The 20,660-nt window shown below is 45.6% G+C and overlaps 1 protein-coding gene across 1 annotated transcript in view; it reads left to right on the top strand.

The window, feature by feature from the left end:
* The first annotated feature begins 3,428 nt into the window (after positions 1-3,428).
* ARHGAP20 (Rho GTPase activating protein 20) overlaps positions 3,429-20,660 on the top strand; it is a 97,660-nt gene continuing 80,428 nt past the window's right edge. The window contains exon 1 of the mRNA XM_066621614.1: positions 3,429-3,530. Coding sequence (XP_066477711.1) covers positions 3,429-3,530 — 102 coding nt within the window. The remainder of the gene's footprint in view (positions 3,531-20,660) is intronic.

The following is a 20,660-nucleotide window of genomic DNA, read 5'->3' as shown; positions in this document are numbered from 1 at the left end:
TCAACAGCATCACAGTGTCATAGAATGCAACAGATGCCTCCTTATTTCTGCACTTCTACAGAACTTAAGAGATGCTGCTGTACAACACTAAACCTTCAGCTACTCGATAATATAATTCAAGATGAACCTGACTGGCCTTCTCTCTGTTTGGTGTTTTCATACTTATTTACTGAAAAAGTTTCTATTGCCCCTTTCTGCCCACTGAGGACTTTCACAATACACAGTAATAAGATATGATAAAACAAAATAAGAATATGATAAAACAAAATAAGATATGATAAAACAAACTCCACATGGTATATCAGTGCAGATATAAGAAGATGAAGCTGCAGGAGTAGAATTACTGTAGCTTTGTGGTAGAATTAGTAGCAGCAGCTAAATAGTACCTATTTAGCCATTACTTGGGTGAAACACAGGCAGGGGAGGGAGGAAGCCAGGTGTGGCCCACTTTGACTCCACTGTTTTCATCTCTCTTGCTCTGTGTGTTTACGTCTGTGTGTACACATTCAAATCCACTCCTGCCAATGGATGAAGTGGAGTATTTGTATTGGCAACCTTCAGTCTCGAAAGACTATGGTATCGCGCTCTGAAAGGTGGTTCTGGCACAGCGTCTAGTGTGGCTGAAAAGGCCAATCCGGGAGTGACAATCCCTTCCACACCGGGAGCAAGTGCAGTCTGTCCCTGGTCTGTCTCCCTGGCTATGGGCCTTCCTTCTTTGCCTCTTAGCCTCAGACTGTTGGCAAAGTGTCTCTTCAAACTGGGAAAGGCCATGCTGCACAGCCTGCCTCCAAGCGGGCCGCTCAGAGGCCAGGGTTTCCCACTTGTTGAGGTCCATCCCTAAGGCCTTCAGATCCCTCTTGCAGATGTGCTTGTATCGCAGCTGTGGTCTACCTGTAGGGCGCTTTCCTTGCACGAGTTCTCCATAGTGGAGATCCTTTGGGATCCGGCCATCATCCATTCTCACAACATGACCGAGCCAACGCAGGCGTCTCTGTTTCAGCAGTGAATACATGCTAGGGATTCCAGCACGTTCCAGGACTGTGTTGTTTGGAACTTTGTCCTGCCAGGTGATGCCGAGGATGCGTCTGAGGCAGCGCATGTGGAAAGCGCTCAGTTTCCTCTCCTGTTGTGAGCGAAGAGTCCATGACTCGCTGCAGTACAGAAGTGTACTCAGGACGCAAGCTCTGTAGACCTGGATCTTGGTATGTTCCGTCAGCTTCTTGTTGGACCAGACTCTCTTTGTGAGTCTGGAAAACGTGGTAGTGCAGTACATGAAAAATCTGGAAAAGTCTGGAAAAAGTGGAGTGCAGTACATGAAAATGTGTGCTAAAATGAATGTGGTAGCCTTTGTCAAGTACAGTCTACTTAATCAGGTGCCTCAGTTGGCAGCATGTGTGTATGTACATGTGTGTAAAATCTAATATACATATAGCTACATGTATAGAAAAATGTAAACTGTGGGGCCACACAGCCATGGAATGCAGGAGGTGCACATCAATGTGCTCATCCTACATATATCTAAGAGGGCAATCTGTAATGAAAATGTGCAAGATCCCTTGAGGAGACAGTGTGGTGTCAACAGTGGCCCCTTCCTCTGACAGGTCTAGAAAGCATGGAGTTAACACCAGAGCCTTAGATTGCAGTGAGTGTGCTGCACTGCTGCAGCCACTTAGAGGCAACAAGGCCCTTAGAGATAAAAGAAGCACCTGGAGGAAGAAGAATTGGTGGGTGTAGAAGGAAGGAGCTTGGATGAAAGAGGACGGACAGATGGGCTAACTGAATGATGGATGGACAGACTAAACAAAGACTGCTGGAGATAGTGGAGACTGGTGTGGCTCCGGTGCCCAAGAGCTGCTGAGAACCAAGGTGTTGCTACAGTGGATGGAGAAGCTGCTAGCAGGAGGGGGGAGGATCTCTGCAGGTTGAACAGGCAAGCTACTCTGGTGGTGGGGTCCAGCAGAGCTGCAATGCAGAACTAGAACCATTGCTGGGGAAAGAAGGGAAACTAATTAGCTTAAAGTTCTATAGACAAAGGTTGGAACTGGAATTCCTGGAACAACACAACACAATCCTATCCTCACTTACCTGGGAGTAAGTCCTATTGACAACAATGGGGCTTACTTCTGAGTAGACATGCATAGGATTAGGCTCCAAGCCACTATAAAATTGTCACAGACTGTAACTCTTGCATTTTACAGCCGCTTGACCCCTATAGTTTACCTACCATGGTTAACCTGCTTCACAGAATGGTTCTGAGGACAAAAGGAAATAACCTAGTTCACCACCCTGAGCTCCTTGGATGAAAGGCAGTATAAACAAGTGAAAAGTAAAAATAACCCTTTACAATATTCACTTTTCACCTTTTCCCTCCCCCTATGTGTATATAGAGCTGTCTACTGAGGATCTCACTTCATGCGTCTGATGAAGTGGGTGGGTTGTAGCCCTCCAAAACTGATACTGCAGTCAGCTGGCTAATCTGCAAGGTGCCACAAGATTCTTTGTGTTTTTTTTTTTGCTGCAACAGACTGGAAATCCCTGCCAAGTGTTTCTGCAATCAAACCTTTAATAAAATATATTTATTTCACATAAAAGCAATGGCTGTTATTAATAATAGTGATATTACTAATCCATTCGTGCTTCTTCTTCCTCTGCAAAACAGACTTCCGGGTGAACAAACCTACCCAGTGGCATAGTTGGAGGGCATGCAAAGCACTACATTTTGCAGGGAGCTTCACCACAGTGTGCAAGCAGGCTCCCCCGTTCCCTTCAAAGTCATTCTGGGTGGTGGGAGGTGTGCAAGGGACCCCTCCCTGTCCCCTTGGAAGCCATTCTGGGTGCTGGGAGCAAAATGGAGGCATTAGTTTCTGTTTTGCACCCACCACCCAGAATGGCTCCAAAAGGGGACGGGAGGGGCCCCTTGCACCCTGTGGTGAGGCTCCATGCAAAACTTAGTGCTTGCCCCCTCTAGCTACGCCACTGAACCCACCATCCCAAACAACAGCACTGCTGCAGCTCAGTTTCCTGGCAGACTGAGCTCGTGCTGTTGACCACAGTCGTGGGCGGAGCCAAGTGGGCGTGGCTACCAGGAGACCTTCCTGCTGATAGGCCGGTACGCGCAGGGATAGGGACGTGGCTCCCGGGCATCTTTGATCTGTGGGCGGGGCTTCGGGGAGATTTGCTGGTGGGGCGTGGCCAGCGGTGCTGCTGCACTGGGGTCCCTGCTTGCAGCGGCGCTCGCGCTCCAAGCACGGGTTGCAATGGGCAAGATGCTGTTGCTGCAGTAGCGGCTGCTGCAGTCCGGGGAGCCAAGAGCCGCCCGCCTTTCCATGAGCCCTCGTGCTGCCGGCAGAGGCTCTGGGGCTGCTGCTCTGCTCTGGACGAGCCTGTGATGCTCCCGGGCTGACGTCAGGTGCCTTCCAGGGGGCTTGATGGAAGCGATGTCCCCGCAACAGGACCACGTTGGGCAGGGGCGCTCCTCCTCCCTGGCCGGGGGATCCCGGCTCTCCTCCGCAGCCTCCGACGGCAAGAAGGTGAGTCTGGACCTGCCTCCGCTTGCCTTGCACGCTTGCCCGGTGTCCTGCCCGGGCAGTCTCCCCTCCCTGCACCCAACACTCGCTGCTCGGCCCGATCCTTCCTTCCTTCCTTCCTTCCTATCTATCTGTCCCTCTAGCCACCTATCCCTCCACGTATTTGTCTATCCCTCTCTCCATCTGTCTGTCTGTCCTCTGTCTCTCCATGCTCTGCCTATCTATCCCTCCATCCTTCAATCTCTCTCGTTCTCCATCCATTCCTCCATCTGTCTATCTCTCTTTCTCCATCTATCCCACTGTGTATCTCCATCCTTCCATCTGTCTATCCCCCCACCTATCTGGCTGTCCCTCTGTCCATCTATCCCTCTATCTATCTGTCTATCCCTCTCTCCATCTGTCCCTCTGCATGTGTGTCCATCCCTCCCTCTGGGCAGCCACACTGTCTTGCATGGGTCTTAGGCTGCAATCCTCTGTGCACATTTACCATGGAGAGCAGTGGGATTTCCTTCCGAGGAGCCTGCCCAGGCTTGAGCTGCTCATCCCAGGTGAGCCTAATGCAGAGGACTGCAGCCCTGCGGCTCCGCGTGCGTTACCCTTTTCCCAGGAAGGTCCCTGGCATTGAAGTGAACGAGCAGCACAGCGGCAGGCAGAGGGAGGGTGGATGTCGCTGCCTCCTATTTACTCTGTGTGTGTCTGGGAGATTGCCAGGTCCTTGCAGTCTTACAGCCCAAGCCTCTGCACGTCTACTCAGAAGCAAGTCCCATTGGAGTCAATGGGGCTTACTCCCAGGAGTGTGGATAGGATTGGGCTGCTGCTTCTGAGTCCTATAAGAACATAAGAACAGCCCCACTGGATCAGGCCATAGGCCCATCTAGTCCAGCTTCCTGTATCTCACAGCGGCCCACCAAATGCCCCAGGGAGCACACCAGATAACAAGAGACCTCATCCTGGTGCCCTCCCCTGCATCTGGCATTCTGACATAACCCATTTCTAAAATCAGGAGGTTGCGCATACACATCATGGCTTGTACCCCATAATGGATTTTTCCTCCAGAAACTTGTCCAATCCCCTTTTAAAGGCGTCTAGGCTAGACGCCAGCACCACATCCTGTGGCAAGGAGTTCCACAGACCGACCACACGCTGAGTAAAGAAATATTTTCTTTTGTCTGTCCTAACCCACCCAACACTCAATTTTAGTGGATGTCCCCTGGTTCTGGTATTATGTGAGAGTGTAAAGAGCCTGTATCGTTCAGTGGCGTAGCTGGAGGGGTGCAAAGCACGAAGTTTTGCAGGGAGCCTCCCCGCAGCGTGCAAGGGGCATTCGCCTCCGTTTTACTACCCCCGCCTGGAATGGCTCCGAAGGGGAGGGACCCCTCGCATGCTGCGGGGCGGCTCCCTGCAAAACTTCGGGCTTTGCCCCCCCCTGCTACGCCACTGCGCCGTTCTGGTCCTTTTAGCCCCCTTCTGTTCCGGGCGGGGGGGGGGCGATATTTTTCCCCCAGCTGACCCTTTTCCTTACTGCATTTCTACTGCTGCTGAATTGCGTGACATTTGGGCTGCGATCCTATCCACACACTTACCTAGGAGTAAGCCCCATGGACTGTAATGGGACTTACTTCTGAGTAGACATGCAGAGGTTTGGGGAGCAGAAGGGAAGCATTCAAACCTGGGAGACAGCTTTCTTTTTGCAGGCCTGGCTGGGGCATGCTAACCTTGGAGGACGCAGGCTGCGATCCTATGCACGCTTGCCTGGGAATAAGCCCCATGGGCTATAATGGGCTTTCTTCTGAGTAGACATGCACAGGCTTGGCTGGGAGCCCTGTTGAGCGTGGTGGCGCTTCTTTCTTCCCATGGAATTTGACCCCTGGAGGATCTGCCCGGTGCAACGGGGTTGGGGCTGAGGAAAGCCTCCTGCAAGCACCTGATCCCCGTGCATCGTGTCCTTTCCAGGCACCTTCGTGCGGGGGAGGCGGGTGCGTGACTCCCCCCCCATGCAGTTTCCCCTGCTCTGCCCTGGGTTCCTTGCATGCCCACGGTCTCTTTGCACTTGATGGAGATGTCATGATGGGGAGGCTGTTGCATTCTTGCTGCCTTCCCCCCCCCCCCCCGCAGGGCAGGAAGAGGAGCAGCTGGGGGGTTTCTTGCCCCCCCTTGCTCCTGATATGTCATTTTAGAACAGGCAAAAGAAAACATTTCTTTACTCATCATGTAATTAGTCTGTGGAACTCCTTGCCACATGATGTGGTGGTAGCATCTGGCCTGGATACCTGTAAGAGAGGACTGGACAGATTTCTGGAGAAAAAGTCCATCCCAGGTTGCAACTCCTGATGGGTATGTGCAACCTCCTGGTTTTAGAAGGAGGCTACCTCAGAATGCCAGGTGCAAGGGAGGGCACCAGGATGCAGGTCTCTTGGGTGCTCCCTGAGGCATTTGATGGGCCACTGTGAGATTCAGGAAGCTGGACTAGATGGGCCTTTGGACTGATCCAGTGGGGCTCCTCCTATGTAATTAGTCTGTGGAACTCCTTGCCGCAGGATGTGGTGCTGGCATCTGGCCTGGAAGCCTTTAAACGAGGATAGGGTAGATTTCTGGAGGAAGAATCCATTTCAGGTTACAAGCTGTGATGGGCATGTGCAACCTCCTGGTTCTAGAAGGCATTCTAGAGGCATTCTACCTCAGAATGCCAGGTGCAAGGAAGGGCATTAGGATGCAGGTCTGTTGGTCTTGTGTGCTCGCTGAGGCATCTGGTGGGGCACTGTAAGATACACAAAGCTGGACCAAATGGGCCTTTGGCCTGATCTAGCAGGGCTCTTCTTATGTTCATGGCATGCGAGGGGGGGGGGGTTTGAAGGTGGCACCTCAAGCATGGATAAGTGGTGGCCTTTTGACTAGCCAGCTGTAGCTGGAACCCACAATGCCCATTGGTGTGTGTATGTGTTTGACCAAAAGGTAGTGGCATTCGGGGTGGGGGGGGCAAAATGCTAAGTTTTTTCAGGCACAGGGACGTCTGTGTAAAGCACCCCCTCCCCCTTGCCTTCACAGCCAGTTGCAGCTGCAAAAAACTTAGCATTCCCCCCCCCCCCAACACCATGCTGTGGCCAGCCTGCATGCTCAGTCCACAGTATTCCTGACAGGAATTTCCTGTGTAAGGAAAGCTCTTTGATATTGCCGTTCATGGCATTTTTGCCCCTCATATTTGGCCCTTTGGGCACTCAGAAAAACGCAGTCACGTGTTTTACCACAGCATGTCAGATTGGTGTCCCCTTCCCATGTGCCTACAAGAGAGGGACGTGCTCAAGTGATTTTTTTTTACCATTTTTGGAGGAGGGGATGTCTGTTGTGCTGGTTTGTCACTTCTCTATGCTGTACTGCAACCTGAGGGCAGGTTGTAACATGTGACAGTTGAATGCACATATGTTATGGTGCCATGTATGCTCTCTGTGCACATGTGTTGGGGGACAGCTGCCAGGTGCGGCTTCACAGTGTGTGTGGACAGGTAAGAAATATGTGTGTGTGTGACTGTATCATGGCACACAAGGCTCAGGGGTTGTGCATTTATTTTCCTGCACCAAAGGAAATGTTTGTTGTGTGTGTTTAAAGCTTCTATCAGAGAACAGCCCCTTCCCCTCCATAGGCTTTATGTCATTTCTTTTTTTTTTTTTTCATTTGCCACAGATCAGCAGCTAATGAGAAGGAAGGGGGGTCATTGAGCGATTCCTCTTTTGGCCTTCCAGATGAGATGTGTTTTAGACTTGCCTCTGCCTACCTTTCTCAGTCCTTCTTAGATATTAGGAAATTCTGTGTTTTTTAGCATAGAATTTTATTTCTATTTGTATCTGCTTTCTGCTTTTTTACATACTTGATAACGACTTTCTTTTTCCTTGAAAAGACTCAAGAAAGAACCCCAGAGTAATAATAAATTTTTGAAATTTGATGATCTAAGTTGTTCAGGCTAAGGGTCTGTATAGTCCATAATCTAGTTTCCAGCTGTGGGGAATCCCACAAACAGGGCATGAAACAATCTCCCCCCCCCCATTATTTGCCCCCCAGCAACTAGCATTCTGAGATATGTTCTGGGTTCCCTTCATGGCTTGTAGTTGGTGCCTGTGGCCTCCTGGAAACTACACCTGCAGATTCAGAAGCCCATGTGTCTGTGGAAATGGATTATTAATGTATTACTCTGTTCATGCTCAGAGACATGTCTTCCATGACTTTTGCGCATGTTCTAGTCTTGACATTGGAAGGTCCTGGCATTTGGAGATGAAGGCATAGTGAGTCCTCATAGAGATGTAAACTCTGCTTTTGTTGGGTCATCCCTTACAATTAATGCCCAAGCTCACTGTTTCTCAAACTGTGGGTTAGGACCCACTAGGTGAATCACGAGCCAATTTCAGGTGGGTCCCCATTCATTTCAATTTTTCATCTTCATTAGACTTTATGCCAACACTGTATGTGACTGCATTTGGGGAGATCTGTACTTCTAACAGGCTGCAAAGTATATGCTTTTAACAGTGATAACACAGGTCAACACACATTTTGCTTCCTTAAACGTTACACCAATTCCTGGGTATATTTGGGGTGCCGATTCCAAAAATGGCATCTGGTTTGCCCTATCACATATAGTTTTGGAGACATGGCATAGCCTCTTTAGTGAATGGTTCAAGCAGCTTCCTCATGAGGAAGCCTACACCATGGCTTCCTCATAAGGAAGCTGCTTGAACCATTCACTAATGAGGCTATACTATATCTCCGAAACTAAACGTGATAGGGCAAAACTGATGCCATTTTTGGAATTGGCACCCCAAATTCATATCAAGCCACCATAAAGTTTGGGAAAAACTTTACTGACCCTCAATTTTATAGGCCTGTGTAATCAGTGGACCTTACTCCTGGGTAAGTATGGATAGGATTGCTAAAAATGGTTCCTGCTTGATGATGTCACTTCTGGCCATGACATCACTTCCAGTGGGTTGTGACTGATTGTCATTATAAAAAGTGAGTCCTGGGCTAAATAGTTTGAAAACCACTACCCTAGCTGTTGTTATGGCTTCTCAAAAACTCATTCACAGAATGGTTGCTAAAAGTCATTTGTACAATCCATTTTGTGACCTGAGTGAGTCTTGGCTATGTTAATGCCAGATTAGTAAGTATTCTATTTTGCTGCCTTTTTTTGTCAGCCCTGTGAGTCCCATCATAGTTATTATGCATGCAGAAGCTGGTTCCTTTTTTTTGTTAGTTATTGTTGAATCAGTAGTCCTCAAGCTACTGAGTGGAGAGGAGCATCACTGAAATTCCAGCGTGGAGAGCTGGGTTAATGGTGTGGTGTAATAACTAGAATGTCAGCTCTGGATATAAGAAGTTCAGGTTCAAGTCTCTGCTCACCCATGAAGCTCAATAGGTGATCCTGGGAAAGTCTCAGCTTTATCAGCCTCATAGGGTTGTAAAACAAGATGACCTCACGTATGCTTCTCTGAGTCTCTGGGAGAAGAATGGAAAACAAACGTCATAAAGATACAGTAAAAGAAGCAATATGCTTGGCTGGGTAGACTCTTCAGTGCTCTTATTCAGATCCTCAGTGGTGGCATAAACATTATCTGGGAGAGATTCCCAGTGTAGACTGTGTCTTATTCCCTGCACTCTTATTCCCTGCCTTTCAGAGTATACTTTGTGTGTGTGTGTGTGTGTGTGTGTGTGTGTGTGTGTGTGTGTGTGAACTTGCCTTTGTGTGTGAAACTTGGTAGAGGAGGAAGTGTGATTTATGAGTCAGGGATGTGTTGGGGGCCCCAGAATATGGTCCAGCATACAGTCTCTCCCCCTCCCACCCCTCACTGTTATTTTTTTTAATCTTGGCCTGCAAGAAACTATTCCAGAATAAATAGTGCAAAAGACTAAGGGGAACCAAGCTGGGAAGGAAATCTCCTATTTGCAGGGTTTGCATTAAAATGTCATTAAATCCCCGCAAGCGCATTACTGCAGCAGGCTGCCAAAATTGCTTATTGGGATTTTAATGCCTGCCTGGTTTATTATAGTGCACTTCATAAATATTTTCAGTCCTGATTGTGTCGGAGAGAGGGAGAGAGATGAGGACTTCATATCTGTAGGTTTTCTGCTGGACTCTCCTCTCCTTTCAGTGTGACCTTGTTGTACTGCTGGACCTTTTATTCTTTTTGGTGTATTGGCCCATCAGTGTCAACAGTTGTGAGCGCCTGAAATCCTATATGCTTCTGTATTGCATTTAATTCCTGATGGCAGTAAGAATGTTACATTATCTTATATCGGTTAATATTCTAAGGAGGATTGCTGAAAGTTTGTGTATTATACAACTGTAAAACCACATTGCAGATCTCTCTTTCTGTGTGGGACCAACCCAGGTACCAGTATATACATTCTCATATGATGATGATTTTAATTGAACCATAGAAATGATTGCAAACCAGGTATGTATAATGTTTTGCAATACTAGTTAGATGTATTTTAAGAGTACATTCACTCAGGTTTGTAAATAGCAACATTCCTACTGATTTAATTTGTCTCTGGGTAGGAAAGTTTTTGGAAAAAGAGTTTTTTGTCTTTCATGCTTCTGCTGTGCCCCAAATTATTATTATACAGAGGTGTGTGTGGAAGTAAGCTACAGAAAGAAAAATTGAGGACTAGTAAGTTTTTTTTTTCATAGACTTGTTTCAGATTGCATCTGCAGCATTTCCTTTACATTGAAGCTAACACCTTGCCCCAGACTTGCTGGACAAACCAATCTAATACAGCAAGAAAGTGTTATCTAAATCTTTGATAATACAAACATCTTTATTATTTGTGCAGGATCAGGCACTCTGATGTCATCGTCTCACTACTTAAGCCACCCTTTCTTTGTTTGAATGTCTTTGTATTTAAATGAGTTCAATCATTGTTGGTCAGTCACAACCAAGCTTGTTGGTTAAATTTGTTTGTTCTGCCCTGACAATGCAATCTTCAATTGAAATTAATCATCCTCTATCCCATCTTTTCATTTACAATATGAAACGAGAACACTGCTAATATTATATCTCACAGCTTGCCAAAGATCAGTCAAATGCAGAGGATATCAGTGCTTCAATCCTATGCCCCTGTAGAGAGATAGAGACTACTTCAGATGCACAAAGGAAGCATAGGCAGTTGTTGTCCAAGAATGTGGACATAGTTATTAAAAATGAAACTATAAACAGACATTTCATTTTCCGATAATTTCTGTAACATGTTACTATAACAGTAAATTCTGACATAGTAAACTCACTGAAAAGCCTTTCTATTTTTTTCTCTACTTTTCTTGTCCTTCATCATTCATTCTCTTCTCTAATGGACACATCACCAATTTTGAACCTTGAATATTTACATGCATTTACTCTGGAATAAGGTCCATAGGAACTCAATTTTGAGTAAACATCCACAAGATCATACTGCATGACTGTCCAGATCAAATTACATGATTTTCAGATAATTTTGTCAGCTGATTCTTTTGGGGATTTGCCATTGTAGAATAGAAAATTGCATGCCAGTAGATTACTAAAACACTGCCTACCATGGGTCTTGTGGGAAATGAACTTTTTGGTCCTTGACTAGCTGAACTTCAGCTAAGAACACCCCCCCCCCCATTCCCTTCAATCAAGGATTGTCCACACTCTTGGCTCTGCAGAATGTTTTGTAGCAGGTCTGAGGAACTGCAGACTTTAAGTAATGGGTAGCAGATGTTCCCCAGTGCAGGAGCAGCTTGTGGGTGAGTAGTCATCTTTTGATTTATTATTTTATTTTTCACATTTTTATACCGCCCTTCCTTCAAAGAGCTCAGGGTGGTGTACACAGCTGCTCCCCTCCTTTTGTCCTCACAACAACCCTGTGAGGTAGGTCAGGCTGAGAGAAAGTGACTGGCCCAAAGTCACCCAGGAAGCTTCATGGCTGAGGGAGGATTTGAATCTGGATCTTCCAGGTCTAAGTCCACCTTCCAAACCTCTACAGCACCCTGGCTCTCAGATTTGACTGCTGCAATCACCTCCTTATTGGCTCCATTGGCTCACCTTGGTCCCCTTGCCTGCATTCACCCTAAAGTCCTGCTCCCCCAAAAGTCGCCTCCCATTCCCCCTTGTCATCCCTTATACTTGTGAGAAGTCTACCCTTCAAAACTCTTTTTAAAATCCATCCCTTTTCTGGAGCATTTCTAAGAGTTGGACTTGAACCTGGAAGATCCAGGTTCAAATCCCCACTTAGCCATGAAGTTTCCTGGGCACCCTAACCTACCTCACAGGGTTGTTGTGAGGGGGAAAAAGAAGGAACTGTAGGAACCCTGAGCTCATTGGAGAAAGGGTAGTATAAAATGTGAAAATAAATAGGGTTGTGGATTTCCCAGCTACACTGAAAAACAATATTCTTCCCCTGCCCACCTGTCTCAGTTTCCCTCCCCTTCCTCTGTCCGCCTAGGTTGTAAACTGTTTGTGGCAAGGATTTGTACTCTCCTCCTTTAGAGCACCATGTACCGTGATGGTTCCATATAAATGAACAATAATTTCAGATAACATAGCACTATTTGATGGCTACTCATAAGCATCTCACCATGCAGCTGTGGCATCCGTGTGTGGAGCTGGTAATTTATAGAGGCTGGCTAAGCAGTGGATCCAACTTTATCACACCCTTGGGGAGAGAAGCAAGGTTATGTGAGATCAGCTTCACTGAGTCCCAGTCAGTACAGATAACTGGCTGCCCACATGGATACAGCTACCGTATGGTGAGATTATAAACTGTTGCCAAGCAGTGTGGTGTCATCTTGAATCACTCCCACAACCCATATTTTGTGGTGAAAGGTTTATTTTTAATGTTTTAATTGTAAGAGATTGTACACCAGGTCATATTACAGAGATCACATAGCTATATGTTGTGCTTTGCATTGGTCTTCAGTGGCTGTCCCCAACACTAGTGAGTCTCTGCAGCTAGTGACTCCTTATTATGTACACTTAAAGGGCCCAATGCTACCCAACTTTCCAGACAATGATGCAGCTGTGCCAACAGGGCATGTACTGCACCCTGCGATGGAATGGCAGTCATGCAGGCCTTTTTAAGGTAAGGGAACCCTTACCTTGGGGCTGCATTGCAGCTGCATCCTAGCTGGAAAGTTGGATAGGATTGGACCCATAACCCATTGCGTTAAAATCAGTGGGTTTAGGTACAGCTCATAAGAGTTCTGCATAAGATTGGGCTGTTTTTTAACAAGGTTGGGAAAAATCTGGCTGTCTGAGCCTCCAACATTTATGTAGAAACTTGAAATTTTTGTTCAGCTCTGTTCACAGTCAGCTCCTAATTGATGCTGAATGATAAAAAATTTTTTTGCTAGCTTTCTGGAATTTGACATATTTTTCCCCACTGTCTTGTCTAGACATGAACATGTGCATACATAATAGTTCCTGAGGTCAGGCCTAAGGATTGGCTATGATGCTAGCTGGCTGTGATGCTGTATGCTGTGATGGTAATGTTGGTCACTGTCTCACTTGTAAGAGCATATTTCCTTATAGAAAAATATGTATACCTATATGACTCAATACCTAGGAATTTGATACTGTTCTGGAAATGTGAAAAATGTGATTTTTTTTAAAAGCCCAGTTGGTGTTTTGTTTTTTTAAAAGCTCAGTTCATGTCTCTCTCAAGAGTGTTACTGATTCCAGGATCTAAGGGTCACAAGACAGGATGAATGTTGTGATCTTTTCATGTATATGAGAAAGATGGTTTATGTTTGCTTGTTTAATACCACTAATTTTAGAGTGCAATACTAATCTTGAGTTAGGCCGGTGCAAGTCCCCTGCGCCAGCCTACAAGTGTCACAAATATGCCATAAAGCACATTTGCAATGACTTGGGAGTTGGGTAGGCTTATGCAAGAATTTGCCCTGGCCTCCCGTCGCTGAATCCACACTGGTAGGAGGTATGTTTGCACTGGTGGCAGGCTGCCAGCATGGGGGTTTGGGGAGGGCAGGGGGAAGCCATTTGGTTCTAAGGTGGGGGAGGGTGGGCCTGCAGGCAGGCCAGCCCTGGGAGGGGGTGGTACCAGATCCAGCACTTAGACTGGATCCTAACTTCCCTCCTGGGTGGCCTGGCCTTACACCAGGCTGTTTGGCTCTGCGCCAGCTCTTTAGGTGGCACAGATCCAAGTAGCCCCATGGGGCAGCCGCAACACAGGGAAAAGGTAATTAATTTCCCTTACTGAGTTGCACTGCAGCCTGGCCCAGCAGCCATGCTCTGGTTGCAGCGCAGGGCAGCCAGCCTGCCTGTTCCAGGGCAGGTTAGGATTCGTCTGCCTGTCATTTGAAGAGAGAGGGCACAGTCCTAACCCACTTTCCAGCACTGACATGAGGGCAGTGCAGCTCCAAGGTACGGGAACAAGCATTCCCTTACTTTGAGGAGGCCTCCCTGAGTGCCACCCAACTGCAGGGTGCAGCACATGTCTCATTGGCACAGCTATGCCAGTGCTGGAAAGTTGGTTAGGATTTGGGCCATAGTGTTTTAATTGTCTCTTAATTATTAGAGGTCACATTTCACACACATACAAAGCAGTACTAGCAGGGGGTTATACATTCCAGTTATGTATAAAGTACACACACCAACTGAGGGTTCAGAGAGTTATCATCTGTCCAGAGCAAGAGTCTTCCTACGTAATAGCATTTCTATGACAACTGTGTGACAGGCACAAATTCATCTGGTGAAGCTTTCTACAAGAGCAAAACCTTTTCTGGAACAGTTGCCTCTGTGGAATTTCTGCTTGTCTTGTATTTGTGAAAGGTACAGGGGCCCTACCAGAAAACAGACGTGGTAACCTTATAGCTGCTTGTGAACGTTTCTCACAGAATGACACACTGTTCTTGTTCACAGAAAACATACATCAGTTCATTCAGGAATCTCAGGACTGTTTGTTAAATAGACTGTTGCCACATGGGTTGTTAAGTGAGTACATTACGTTCTGTGACAGGCACGTGTTGTGTTAAGACTGTTGGGTTTATCCAGATCTTCCCTTTGCTCCAATGGTAGAACGTAGTCCGGGGTGGGGAGGAAGGCTGTTTTTCCTTCAATCAGGAGAAAATGAATGAGTGCGTAAGTAGTAAGTAAGTAAGAGTGGCAAGTCAGATGTCAAGATGTCAAGAATGATTAGTTTGTGGCTGCAATTCTATGTATACATGGGGAGAAAGTCCATTGTTAGCCTTACTTCCTAGTAAACATGCATAGAATAGGGTTGTGTGAACATGAAAATGCTTCCAGTCAGGGGTGGTATCGTATCTAAAAATTAGGTTGGTGACAGCAAACATGTTTGAAGAGATTCACTTCACATGTTTGTTTAGTTTGTTCCGTTACATCTTCTGACTATTAACACACTTGTCATTCTGAAGTTGTATGCTTGATTCTATCAAAGTCGTAATGGAATAATTATTGCTGAATCTTTTTTCTTGTTGACAACCTTCAGTCTCGAAAGACTGTGGTGTCGCGCTCTGAATATTGCTGAATAGGCTGTAATGTTCTGGGGCAGTTCTTTACATAAGATGTACATGTAAAAATAAAGTTCCCTGTGACATGTTGAGGTCTGTTCTTATATGCTAGAGCAGTGTTTCTCAAACTTTTGTCAGGGCCAACAATTAGGTTGGTCATAAGCCAATTTCAGAAAATATTCATTTCAATATTTTATTTTTTAATATATTAGACTTGATGCTCCCATGGTATGTGACTCCATTTGGGAAAATGTTACAGACCTGTACTTTTAACAAGCTGCTATGTATATTCTTTTAACAATGATAGTAATTGGGACTTACTCCTGGGTAATTGTGGGTAGGATTGTAGCCTAGGATTCTTAAAAATTTTCCTGCTTGATTATGTCACAGTCATGACATCACTTCTGGTGGGTCCTGTCAGATTCTCATTCTGAAAATTGCATCCCAGTGCTATATGTGTGAGAACCACTGTGCTAGAGGCCTGGCATGGCACAAAAACGGAATTTCTGGTAAAAACGGAAAACTGCCATTGTCATTATTCTCTTTGAGACTGTAATATGGTGGTCTCCTAAGCATTTCTGTGGTTAAAAACCCTCATTACAAGTTAGAGCAACCATTGTCAACCACTGTGCCGTGGCACACTGGTGTGCCACAAATGGTCTGTAGGTGTGCCGCAGAGTTTGGTGGAGGGTCACTTATTATTAGGGCCATTGGGGGATATGAGCCCCCTGCTGGCAGTACAGTGTGCCTTGTTCATTGCCAGAAGACTGATGGTGTGTGCTTTGAGAGTTCTAGTATCTTGTCAGTGTGCAGTGAGATGAAAAAGGTTGAAAATCACCGAGTTAGAGTGAAAAACCAGTTCAGTTTTAAAGTGCCTATAACATCTGTTGCTAGCTGCCATTGTATGGGTGAAAAGATGGGATGTACTGTATATCCACAGGCCTTTATATTTTAAATAAAGGCCTGTGAAGATATGTGATCCAGACTTTTTTTTTCCTGTGTCTGGGTTCTCAGTTTGTTACTGATGTGAAGTTCTCCATACCATAGAATGCTTTTGGTATGATGGACCCATGTGATCAGATGTCCTTCTCTGCCTTTTGAGGAAGGAAGTAGCAGTTGAGTAAGGAAAGGCATTTGCTGGTTGGGCTTATTATGGTGCATTATGACACAGTGTGCCACAAGTCTACAGAAAATCGGCGTATAGATTGGTGATATTTAAATAAAAGAAATCATGTTTACTTTTCTGAGCCGCTGAAGATGAGGGAAATTGAGAATGGATATTTAAGAAGTTAAAATCCTTTTCATTTTGTCTGAGATATACATTAAGAGAGAATGTGAGCTCCTGCAATCCTGGGGGATACTTGCATTTTCTGAACTGAATTTCAGACCAGCTGCTTCAGAGTGAGAGGTGCCTTCTTTGTGGGCAGTAGATGTATGCAGAATTTTTTTTTGTTAGTATAAATGAAACACAGGTATTTTTTTCCTCTAGCTTCAAACCCCAGTCAAGTTAGTAACAACATGGTGATTGGAGAGGAAGGGAAAGACAAAATGGTGATTGGACAGCAGACAGATAAGTTCATAAACCCTGTTCAGATCTTATTTTCATGTGATAAATGTCCGTGTCATGGTGGGGAAAATAAGAGGACTTTAGCAAGCCCTGCCCTATGCTAAAGTACTTCTGAAGCCCCATCCTTGCATTTGCCCACACATCATCATCATCATCATCATCATCATCATCATCATCATCATCATCATCATTAATAATAATAATAATAATATTAATATTAATATTATTATTATTAATAACAACAGTATTTATATACCGCTTTTCAACTAAAAGTTCACGAAGCGGTTTACAGAGAAAAATCAAACAACTAATGACTCCCTGTCCCAAAAGGGCTCACAATCTAAAAAGAACACCAGCAGACAGCCACTAGAAAAGACACTGCTGGGATGAGGTGGGCCAGTTACTCTCCCCCTGCTAAAAAGAGGAGCACCCACTTGAAAAAGTGCCTCTTGCCTAATTAGCATTCTTGCTCCCACCACCACCATATGGACTTATATCATGTGCAGATAAGGCAGCGATTTTCAATTGGTGTGCTGTGGCACACTGGTGTGCTGCAAAAGGTCCCCAGGTGAGCTGCAAGGCTTTGGAGCACATTGGTTGAAAGCTGCTGAAAAACTTTTCCGAGTTCTGTGGCTCTGTTTCTAGGGCAATTCTCTGTGGTAATAAATCGTCCCTCTTCTTTTGCCAGCAGAGTGGACAGACAATTTGTTATTACAGAGAGTTGCCCTAAAAACAGACCTGCAGAACCTGGAAGAGTCTTTCCAGAAGTGACATCACAAGAGGTAAAGACTGTAAAGGTCAGTGTGCTATTTGAAGAACAATGTTGAAAATTGCTGAGATATCGTCTGAACAGATTTGTGCCTGTGTTACATCCATTGATGGTTGACAAGTTGTGTGTGTGTGTGTGTGTGTGTAAGAATTTGGAAAAGGGAGAGAACAGCTGTCAAGGAACTTTTAACAGCAGCCTCTATCTCTCCCTTATGCACACACATCCAAATAATAAGGGCATATCTACTAGTTCACCTTCATTTTACACCAGTTTGTTTAAAAACAGAATGTCTGCATGAAACTCTGGTAGATCAAATATGGCCATACTCTTACAGCTTCTTAAAATCCATTTCTTTCCAGCCTACAGGTGTACACATTTGATCCCTGTTGCGTATATGCAGTGCTGGGCAGAAATGGCTTAAGGTCCTTCCTAGAAGTAACTGCAAGACTCAAGGGCACCTCAAAAGTTTAAAGTGGCTTTAGATTGGAGCACAAAAATGCCCTCAAAGGATATTTGCTTTTTTGGACCTATAGTGTTTTGTGGCAGATTCATTTTAACCCCCCCCCCCCCCAATGCATGTCCTGTGTGTGACTGGCTATAGCTTTGTACTAAGATACCAGATTTGAAGTGGGGAGGAGTGATTTGTTTAGAAAAGTCCTATGTTTCTTGATTATTTTTTTTTAGGGATTTTGTTTCCCCCAAAATGAGAAGATTGGAGTGAAAATAAGAGCATTTTTTTTACAAAGATGATCAGGATTGGTATTTCGATGAGCTTCTCAAGTTCATGACCAAAAGTTATGAGGTTGTTCAGGTGCAAGTTCCCCCCTCCCCAGTTACAATCTGGCATTCTAAAACAGACCCAGATGAGGGGAAAAAACCTGACTCCTGAAAAGTTAATTATGGCATCTGATATTTAAATGATGTACTGGGCACTTAGAAATATTTTGCCATCCTGTTTTGAAGCAAGCATTAGAGAAAGATCATTATGGTACCTGTTCTTGGGATGGTGTGTGATCAGCCTGTTCTCTTAATTTATTCTATTTTGGGTTCAGTCCGGTATAGCTTAATCCTATTGACTTTAACATAACTGTGCATGGGATTGTGGCTGTTGTGGTTGCCTTGTAATCTGCCCCAAGCATTAGATAATTAGCATGGGTGAACATCTTAAAGAATTAATTGTGAGCAACTGCACTTCTGTGCCACAAGAATTGTAGCTCTCAAGATTGTCTGATGGTTGTTGGCAACCTTCAGTCTCGGAAGACTATGATATCGCACTCTGGATGGTGGTTCTGGAACAGCGTCTAGTGTGGCTGAAAAGGCCGATTCGGGAGTGACAATCCCTTCCACACCGGGAGCAAGTGTAGTGTGTCCCTGGTCTGTCTCCCTGGCTATGGGCCTTCCTTCTTTGCCTCTTTGCCTCAGACTGTTGGCCAAGTGTCTCTTCAAACTGGGAAGGGCCATGCTGCACAACCTGCCTCCGAGCGGGCCGCTCAGAGGCCAGGGTTTCCCACCTGTTGAGGTCCACTCCTAAGGCCTTCAGATCCCTCTTGCAGATGTCCTTGTATCGTAGCTGTGGTCTACCTGTAGGGCGCTTTCCTTGCACGAGTTCTCCATAGAGGAGATCCTTTGGGATCCGGCCACCATCCATTCTCACAACATGACCAAGCCAATGCAGGCGTCTCTGTTTCAGCAGTGCATACATGCTAGGGATTCCAGCTCGTTCCAGGACTGTATTGTTTGTAACTTTGTCCTGCCAGGTGATGCCGAGGATGCGTCGGAGGCAGCGCATGTGGAAAGCGTTCCGTTTCCTCTCCTGTTGTGAGCGAAGAGTCTATGACTCGCTGCAGTACAGAAGTGTACTCAGGACGCAAGCTCTGTAGACCTGATTGTAGATTGTACAGGCAAACTGTAGATTGCCTGAATGGAAGCTTAAAAAGAACTTTTTGGACTATTATGCTAAACAGTGTTGCCTAAATGCATTTACTTAGAAGTTCTTTTGAAATCTCTCTGGCGATTGTTTTGTTCTAGATATAGGCCATTGTAAGTTCATTGTAAGTTCATGCAATAGCTAAGTGCAGGTTAACACAATATACAGTGCTTCAACAGGTATTAATCTGCCAGTAAAAACTTTAAATCCAAAGCAGTGAACATATGCTCAAGTTGTCCCTTAGCATAATAGTACAAGTTACTTTGTGCAGCCTTTGAGAAAGTGCAGGACTACTGATTACAAATATTTTCTACTCATCAGAAGTCTGATTTTTATGCTGTGCTCCATAATGATATTTTATTTGAAAAATGGCCCAATCCAGCATAGTATGCCCGCATGGACTGCCTAATAGTAGTTGTAAAAGCACTTGTGGTAGCATACGAAGTAGTATGCTGCCTGAGTGCCTGCAGGAAGGCTGAAGCCTTCCTATGTGCATTGCTGGATATGACTGCCCACCCACCTGAGCAGGTAAGCCAGTGGGGAAAGTGGTGAGGGGAGGAAGTGCAGAACAGGGCAGGGAGGGGGCAGGAATGGCAGTGGGGAGGCTATAGGAGGAAATAGATATGGCAGCAGTACCGCATGATCCAATCCCCCTTTCCTGTAGCCTCCTTTGCTCTCTTTATCTCCTTGGACTTGCACTAGTGAAATTGCTAGTATAGGTCGGAGGAGACCCATTGCGGAGCAGGAGGCTTATGGAAGTGTAAGGAGATTTAAATCCCCTTTTGCCTCTGAAGCCTCTTGATTGCCTCCCACCAACTGGATACCGCTTGCCTGTTTTTGGCATGGCTACACGGGGGGGGGGGGAAGATATAGGTTTGGGTTGTAGATATCTTCTGTGTTTCCGTGTTTAGATGTTTCTTTATATTTGTCACTGCTCTAAAAATTACTTAGAATTTATCTGTAGGCAAAGTTTTAGGGACATTTCTATTTTAATTTCCACCTTGTGATTTTAGTGCCTGTGAGGAGGTGCTCTCAAACAGAATCTGAGAGCAAGCAACTCACTTAGAGCCTTCCTGCGTGTTATGAGATCTCAGAGTGGGGTTTCTTCGGCATCAGAACTTGGCCCGTGTTTGTGTTGGCTCACCCACACAGAGTCATATCCCCGGTAGTAGTTTGGAACTAGTTTAGGAATATCTGAGCTGTGTTGGTTTTAAAATCCCACTGGGAAAGCCCTGAAGTCTAGGAGCACAAGTGCACTTTGCCAAGCATACTTGCTTCGTTTGTGTACACTTGTTGTATGTGTGCGCTCTTCTGGTCAAAGAGAGACTGGAATTAAAAAAAAATGTTGTGCTGCAGTACTGTGAAGTAGTCTTGGCATG

The sequence above is a fragment of the Tiliqua scincoides genome, chromosome 3 (genome assembly GCF_035046505.1).
Source record: "Tiliqua scincoides isolate rTilSci1 chromosome 3, rTilSci1.hap2, whole genome shotgun sequence".
Lineage (NCBI taxonomy): Eukaryota > Metazoa > Chordata > Lepidosauria > Squamata > Scincidae > Tiliqua > Tiliqua scincoides.
Note: the sequence above shows the minus strand (reverse complement) of the source record. Positions and strands in the feature narration are given on the sequence as shown.